Source organism: Lupinus angustifolius, unplaced genomic scaffold (assembly GCF_001865875.1).
Source record: "Lupinus angustifolius cultivar Tanjil unplaced genomic scaffold, LupAngTanjil_v1.0 Scaffold_382, whole genome shotgun sequence".
Taxonomy (NCBI): Eukaryota; Viridiplantae; Streptophyta; class Magnoliopsida; order Fabales; family Fabaceae; genus Lupinus; species Lupinus angustifolius.
Window position 1 is genome coordinate 339112 of NW_017727793.1, and position 8420 is coordinate 347531.

Here is an 8420-nt window from a genome sequence, read left to right on the forward strand (position 1 = left end):
TCAAAGAAAAATAGAACTTCCCTCTCCATTATTGTAGAGTAGTCTACTTATTCCGAGTTAGACTTCTCTTTAGTAATAGAGAGGGAAGTTGTGTGAAAAAACAATGACAACACAAAATGAAATAACACTTGAATCCTTATTAGTTAGATTGAGATTACAATTTTATCCTTAAAACTCAAATAAAAAATATTTCTCTCTCTGTTACTAGAGAGAAGTCTCACTCATTCTGAGTCAACATATCTCTAGTGATGGAGAGAAAAGTTGTATGAAAAACAAAGAAAACACAAAATAAAATTGCATTTGTATCCTTATTTATTACATTGAGGGAAAGTTGTGTGAAAATTAAAGAAAACACAAAATGGATTAACACTTATATCTTTATTAGTATATTTTTAAAAAAGAATTTTTCTCTCCAATGCTGGAGAAGAGTCTCAATCATTACGAGTAAGACTCTCTCTAATAATAGAAAGAGAAGTTGTGTGGAAAAACAAGGAAAACACAAAATGAAATGATACTTGTATCCTTATTAGTTATATTAAGATTACAATTTTACCTTTAAAAGTCAAAGAAAAAAACTTTACTCTCCATTACTAGAGATGAGTCTCACTCATTTCGAGTAAGAATTCAAGTGAAACTTATTTCCAATAATGGAGAGGGAAGTTTTGTGAAAAACAAAGAAAACACAAAATAAAATGACATTTATATCCTTATTAGTTACATTGAGATTACAATTTTTACCCTTAAAACTCAAAAAAAGAACTTCCCATTTCATTATTGGAGATAAGTCTCACTCATTTCAAGTGTATGATTATATAGCTAGTATAATTATTACACGGTAACAATATGAGGTCCATTTTTTTGGTTTTCAGTCAGCCTGAACGGTCCACTTGTGATAACCATGATTAAAAGGGTTCAAAAGGAAGAAATTGTTTCAGGGTACATGTAAAGTTCTAATCTTTGAGATGCCATCCACATGCTAGAATGTTAGGAACTGTTTTACAAATGACAGCCAGAATCCTGATTTAAATTCTTCAAGTTTTTTTAATCAAGAGGCCTGGCAAGATAGAACCAAAATAAAAATGAAGCATATACTTCACAATCTACTTACAGAATATTGTCAGTAAAATATATAATGAAACATGAAATCAGTACTTAACACAACACTTAAAGGGATATTGAAAGTTAATCATCATCCTCAAGAACATTTCTACGCCTCTGTATCTGCAAAAGCAGAAAATAAATCAATCATAAACTTTGAGAGTAGGACAATATAATCAATATTCTTTAACTTACTGTAACTTTTGTCTGCCTTGATGTTTGGTTGTTTATTTGCTCCAACAGTGATATAAGTCTTTCTTCAGAAACCTAAATATGCAATTCAAAAGATGAGGCACATAGTAGATCCATTGGGACATGATGATCTCTTTTCTACATTCGATATACATAAAAAAAAAAACGATCCAGTGCATGATGCTCCCACTTAAAAGGGTTTGGAGAAGATAGATGTACAGCCTAAGACATAATGATCTCTTTTTTCTACATTTCTTATACATATATACATAAACACACACACATACATATATATATATATATATATATATATATATAGAGGGGATTCTATTTGCCATAATTATTTAAGGGACATGTGGTGCTGATTACTTAGGTGACATGACACAACCATCATCAAAGGGATAACAATATAACACTATGACACTATGATCCTACCGATCATATCTATATTATCACCATTAGAATTAGAACTGTCAACTAAACCCAAAAACTTCAAGAGGCCAAAATTTAAATCATGCAAGTGATCATCAGAATCCAACTTCCTTGCATACACATTATAGATTAAAGAAATTCTACCTAAACTTGTCAAGTTAGACTCCAACAGCCCTTACACAACTACATGATATGTTCATCTCTGTATCATCTTATTGTTAAATGTGAATACAACAACAACTAAGCCTTAATCCCACTACATGGAATCGGCTACACGGATTAAATGATGCCATAATATTCTATCATAAATCATATCTATTGACAAAGTCTTGATCTCTAAATCTTTTCTAATCATTTTGCCTATCATTTTTCTTGGTCTCCCTCTGCATTTAGAAATTAGACTAACCTTTCCTTATTGTGGCTTTTAACAATCTCCTCCACACATGCCCAAAATTCCTACGTCACGACTCTAGCATCTTTTCTACAATAGGAGTTATTTCAACTTTCTCCCTAATGTTTATCCCTAATTACACAACATTCACATCTCTACTACATTGGCTTTATTCTCTTATTGACATTTTACCACCTAACATTTAGTCTCATAGCATTGTGGGTCTTATATTTGTGCAGTAAAATTTTCCCTTAAGCTTGAATGCCTCTTTTATATCACATTTGACACTTGAAGTACTCTGCTTGGATCATATGGTTTACATCCCCTCAAATTCCCTATGTATTGTATGATTAACCTGAGATACTTAAATCTAAGGACTTGTAGTATGATATGATCTCCAAATATGTCCTTTATGGTAGTGTATGTCCACCTCTTGTTAAACTCACACTTCGTGTCCGTCTTACTTCAACTTATAAGAAAGTTATGTCCTTTTAAAGTTTGTCATCACATTTCTAACTTCACATTTAATTCCTCTCTCGAGTTTCAATTAGGACAATATCATCCATAAAAGCACGCACTGTGAACTAGTTCTTGGATAACATTTTGTTGTTATTTTTCAGGTCAATGTTTTTGGGTTTATTGAGTTGTCTTTTATCGGAGTAATGAGGCTAAAAATTAGGTTAAAACATTGTGTTGACCGACTTGGTCGAGTTAGCTGACTTGGGCTGATTAAAAAAGGTTAAAAAGTGCTTCAAAACTAGGTTAAACATTGGGCTGTCCGGCTGGGTCGAGTTGGCCGACTTGGGCTAGTTAGAAAAGGCTAAATATTAGGTTAAACATTGGGATGATCGACTTGGTCATGAAATCGGGTAAAAAAAAAATAGAACACACAGGTCGATAACCCATGCACTGTAGCTAGTCTTCCTCAAAGCAATATCAGCGGTGATTCGACAATCCAAAACATCATGCCATCACCCTCTAGCATAGTTGACAAGATCAAGATCTTACATAAGATCGGAAGGGCTAGATGAAAACATAAAACGTATGATCGTAACACAGTTCATAAGATCCTACCAAATATTGATTTCTTTAGACATACATATACATAGAATAATAAAATCTTCAACTTTATCCATTGCATAAGTAACAAAATTAATAAGTAGAACTTGATAAACTTAAACTTCCAGCATCAAAATAGTTGCATACAAAAGTATTAAGTCTCACATAATTACAAAACTAATATGTTAACATAATCAACTAAAGTCATTGATTGCAAAAAAAAAAAAAACACGAACAAGTGTCAGAGAGCTTGATATTATATTATATACATATTATATTAAATATATATAATATAATATGTATATGGAAATATAATGTAGCTATACAGTGTGTTTTAGGTGGAAACTTCATGTTTTATGTAGTCTACACGTATATTATAATAGTATGTATGTGGAAAGTGAAACAAAAGCCACAAATAAAGCAAAATTTAACAAAAACATAACATAACAAAAGCACATAAAAAAGAAGAGAGAGGGAACATATATAACAAAGGCAACATAGTGAACACCATTTTTCTCCCATTATTACACATTACAACATAAAAAGAGAGAAAAAATATCACTTTAGAGATAATAAGGAAAACAAATATGTTGAAGATGATAATAAAGAAAAGTCTTGAAAATGAAGTCTTTGGAAACTTCTGGATGTGGTTGTAACTTCTATTTCTATTCTGGTTATAGTTTGTTTGTTATTTTACAATTTAGGGGTTAGAAGAATTTTGGATGGGTCAAATGATTTTGGACCATGGGTTTCCCCTTCTACATGGGTTTAAAAGATGATTATTTTTGAATTTAGGATTTTTTGTCATAACAACAGAAAATCGCAACGAGACGACAATTTTACGGTCCTGCGATCTTCCCCGGCGATCTCACTGGCGATGGTAACATCACATTCAAAAGTGGGCACGCAACTCACTATCTCTTGAAAACTCGTAAGATCAACTGATCCTACGAGTTAAATCGCGATCTTAACTACTACGCCCTCTGGCTCTGGAACAATATTTCTTCAATGCCGACTCACTATTCACCATGAAAAACGTTGAACCATGCGATTTGACGCTTCAACGTGCCCTTTTAACAGCCATGGTTAGCAATTCTTTGTGCCTCTCAATACCCTTCCTCCAAAACCCTGACGAAAAGTTCTTCATTCTGCACTCTTCAATTTCCACCACTTGATTCATGGGGCTCTATCTTTGCCTTTTCTCTCCAACCTACTATAAACTCTTACAAACTCTATGTTAAGTGGTCAAGCTCTATCTAAGTATGACTTTACGGTGCATGTGGAACTTCTAGAAAGAAATTAATTTGGGAACACACCATACAATTTTTATGTGATAAGATGATCTTACTTCTTAAAACACATTTTGGCTATTGCAAAAACAAAATTTGAAGAGAAATCTAGAATAGACATACCTTCCATATTTGCTTCGCCTATGTCATAACCTCCATGATAACCTTCATATCATGTATTGTTCTTTCATACATGCCGATTGAGATTCCTTTCATAAGAAATTTTTTTCCTAAACATATTCCATGTACTAACTTTCAAATCCTCCCCAAATTTTATCTTGTAATATTCCTCTAGCCCCTATGGCCCTATAAGATACATAAGTAGTAAGCACATTAAAGATATCTTTGTTTGCTCCAAAGTACAAACTTTAGGGCTATGACCCTATCTCATATTCTTTTTAAATCCACCACATCCTTCTTTCATTCCTTAATTACAATTATATCCACCACATTTCTCGATCTTGTCTCATCGGTGTATCAGAACTTAAAACCCGAAGCATCTAACTTTGTTGCCTTCTCACCAACCCACCAAGTTTCTTATAGGCACCTAAAATTAATCCTATTCCTAATCATTGTATCTATTATTTCCATTGATCCACTTGTAAGAGTGTCTATATTTCATATTCCAATTTGTATCTTAGATAGGGATGGCAAAAAAACCCGTACCCGCGGGTAAAACTCGTACGGGCACGAGTACGGGTCAAAAACGGGTACCCGCGAGTATTATAAACGGGTTTTTAAAAATACCCGTAGTGCATACGGGCGGGTACGGGTATTATGGTACCCGTGCCCGCGGGTACCCGTTATTTATATGATTAATATATTATATTTAATTAAAATAAAAAGTAAATTATTCTAACATTCATTACACTATGTATATTTTTTCCTTTTTCTTTGTTTACATATTTCATTGAGTTTGGTGGTGAAACACTCTACAAATATTATTACATGTGTAGAAACACACATGTTTTACAAAGAAAATATATACTTTTTGTTAAAGAAATGAGAACATAAAATCACACAAATAGAAAACACCAATAAATTTAGCATTTTCGCCAAATATTCAATCAAAAAGTACAAAAATAATTAAGTTTCATCTCATTTAAAACATAACAGAAGTAAAAAATTAAAAATTGATTTATAATAAAGGAAACCCGTGGGTACCCAGAAAAACCCACACACGGGTACCCGTACGGGTACGGGCGGGTATGGGTAATGTTATCCTATTTTGAAACGGGTAGCGGGTAGCTACTACCCGTGCCCGTTGCCATCCCTAATCTTAGACAACTGAACTAGCTTTTTACCCCATCTATTCACACAAATATGGGAACCTTTGTTTATTTTTCACTACATCCAGGCGGCGACACAACAGCCCTTGCTCATTTAACATTGTACTCAAGCAATACAATATGTTGCTTCTGGGCATTGACCTAACATTAAGATTATCACATCGTTGATTCATATCATAAATATTCGACAGAGTTTTACATTGGCTATTGATTACTTAATACAACCTTCACCTTTCAACAGAGCTTAGGACTAGTTATGTATAACAACATCAAGCACAAATAGACATGTTTTTATTGTCAAATGTGAATATAATCTTAAATTGTATAGTTTCCACCCAGCAAAGTAAGCCATTACCACAAGATACAACACTCATTTATCTCCCAATTGCATGCGACTACATCAGAGAAGATAACACTAAACCTCTCACATATGGAAAATCTACATTTTCTGTATGTTTGGCATGTTACCAAATTTTACAAATCCTAATTAACATTTACCATGTGAAGGCAGTTTGTAAGTATGGATTGAGGACCTTTTCTTGATTTGTATTGATTGAACAAATAAAAGGTAAAACTAGAACTAAACTTCATATCATACAAAAATGCTCAATTAGTTCTAATTACAAATGTTACAATATCAGCTAGTGATAAGAATCAGGTTACAGTAATAGACAATATCTAATATACCTTTTCAGCTATCTGACCCATTTGAGCAGCTCTCAATATAACATCTTCGACACCTCTGGCTTTCTCAGGTTTCACCAAAGCAATTCGAGCAACTGCACATAATGATTAGCAGAAGTGTACAAAATGTCAGAAAGCCCATCACATTTAGCCAAATGCTGCATGCCTTCAAATTTTGATTGCATTTTTCTGAGAAACACCGGCAAACATGATCTTTCCGTCAACAAATTATGTTTAACATTTGAAATCCAAATGTGACTCAGGGTATATATAGTATAGCATTGAGTTTGTCAAAATACACCACACGGGTATCTAGTAATATTCTATATACTAGAATGTATATGTTTTGTGATAGTACATTAACTTCGCTGCATATATGTAGCATATCATTGTGTTTGTCAAAATACATATATATCTACATCTATATATATAGTTTAAGAAAGCTATACAAGTATAATAACAGGTAACAACTATGCCTCAATGCACGACATAAATCTCTATATTCATTAATGTGTTGATGGAAGGCGGGATTGAATTGTATTATTATTCAATTGCAATTGACAAAACAAAAGTTCGACTTTTATCTGCTGTCAGTAGTATAATGCACCAAAATACTATCATATCACTTTTATATAGAATAAAAAATTCGACTATATTTTAAAGAAAAGCAAGAGTGTTGAGAGATAAAAAGTCAACTAGCAACTAAGAAGGCAAGATTATGCTCTGAACTTACGTCTTTCTCGTGCTTCAGCTGACAGTATCTGACTGAGCATCATTTGTCTTCGTTCATCTGCCTCCCTAAATAATTTTTTCCCCATTTAGATTACTCGCCATTCTTATTCCATTTAACAATATATAAAGAACGTGTGATAAGGATAAATGGAAAAAATCATCTGACGTGAAATCTGTGCAACTGACAAGAAAAAATTATGTAACTAAGGGAAAATTACACTAACATCCCTCGAGGTTTAGCTTAATTACACTTAGCATCCTTGCTGATTCATAGATTATATTGACCTCCCATAAGGGTTATGTTGTCATTACACTTATAGACCCTCATCCTACAACATAACCTTAACGAAGGTCAGTGTAACTCTTGAAACAAGAGGCATGCCAGATATAATTAAGCTAAGTCTCAACTCCTCAAGGGAGGTCAGTCTAATTTTCCCTTTAGGCAATAGTTCATATAAATCAATAATCGGAAACTAACCTCTTAGCGTCCTCCTGTGCCGTCTGCTGTTCAGAGTTCTGTTGATTTCCCTGTTAATTTTTTGTTACATAAAAAAGATCCGATCAGAAATATAAAGTGATCATCATTATTCAAAGAAAACTCTCAGTCTCTGCTGCGAAATGATAAAGATAAACATAAGGGAATGATAGCTAACCACGCCCTGCCGACCCATAAGCTCCTGCATCCTTCTTTGTCTTATTGCTTCCAACTCAGGATCAGCCTGGAATTTGCAATTACATATACCAACCAGAAAATAAAAATTAATTATGGTAAAGTAAAAAATTACAGTATAAACAGATTAAAGCCGAAATAAAGACTGCAAAATCAAGGGCAAAACATGCTGTAGAAGCTTAAAATAGATTTATAATGAAATATAGACTGCAAAATCAAGGGCCTAACGACTAGCTTGTTCATATTTTTATCATAAAAGGTCAGTGATTTAGTAAAGTGATCACTTCTGACAATTACATACCTATTGGGAACAGCTTTGATTCTTTCAATAATTGGGAACATAACATAACAAACACAGAATACCCTAATACAAAATTTCGATTGTTTTACATGAATAAAGAGAAGGAAAAAAGAGGAATTGGAATTGCAATTCCAACATACCATTTTTTGGGGTTAGGTGAGCAGAAGAAACCCTAACTGATTATAAGATTGGGGGCTTTTCTGATTCACCGCTCACAAATTAGAAAGCAAGTTGCGTTTGTAATAAGCGATTTTTTTCAAATTAGAAAGCAGGTCTCATGAAT

General features: G+C 33.2%; 1 protein-coding gene across 2 annotated transcripts; it reads right to left on the reverse strand.

Moving 5' to 3' along the window:
- Nucleotides 1–914: 914 nt before the first annotated feature.
- LOC109341148 (DNA-binding protein DDB_G0278111-like) lies at nucleotides 915–8420 on the reverse strand. 2 transcript variants are annotated; one of them, XR_002106902.1, is made up of 8 exons: nucleotides 8278–8420; nucleotides 7820–7885; nucleotides 7645–7694; nucleotides 7168–7232; nucleotides 6438–6529; nucleotides 1294–1365; nucleotides 1133–1221; nucleotides 930–1017 (listed from the first exon to the last, which is right to left on the reverse strand). XR_002106902.1 is itself a non-coding variant. In XM_019578989.1 (7 exons), the coding sequence occupies exons 1-7, from the start codon at nucleotides 8278–8280 to the stop codon at nucleotides 1183–1185; spliced, it is 387 nt and encodes a 128-aa protein (XP_019434534.1). In that variant the 5' UTR covers nucleotides 8281–8420; the 3' UTR covers nucleotides 915–1182. The 2 variants fall into 2 exon arrangements, 1 of the variants encoding a protein (XP_019434534.1); XM_019578989.1 differs by having other exon boundaries at nucleotides 915–1221.

Excerpts from the sequence above, each read along its gene's own strand:
- LOC109341148 (XM_019578989.1), bottom strand. Across the intron at positions 7,695-7,819 it reads TTATGGGTCGGCAGGGCGTG|GGAAATCAACAGAACTCTGA; the intron begins GTTAGCTATCAT and ends AAAAATTAACAG. Across the intron at positions 7,233-7,644 it reads GCACAGGAGGACGCTAAGAG|GGAGGCAGATGAACGAAGAC; the intron begins GTTAGTTTCCGA and ends AAAATTATTTAG.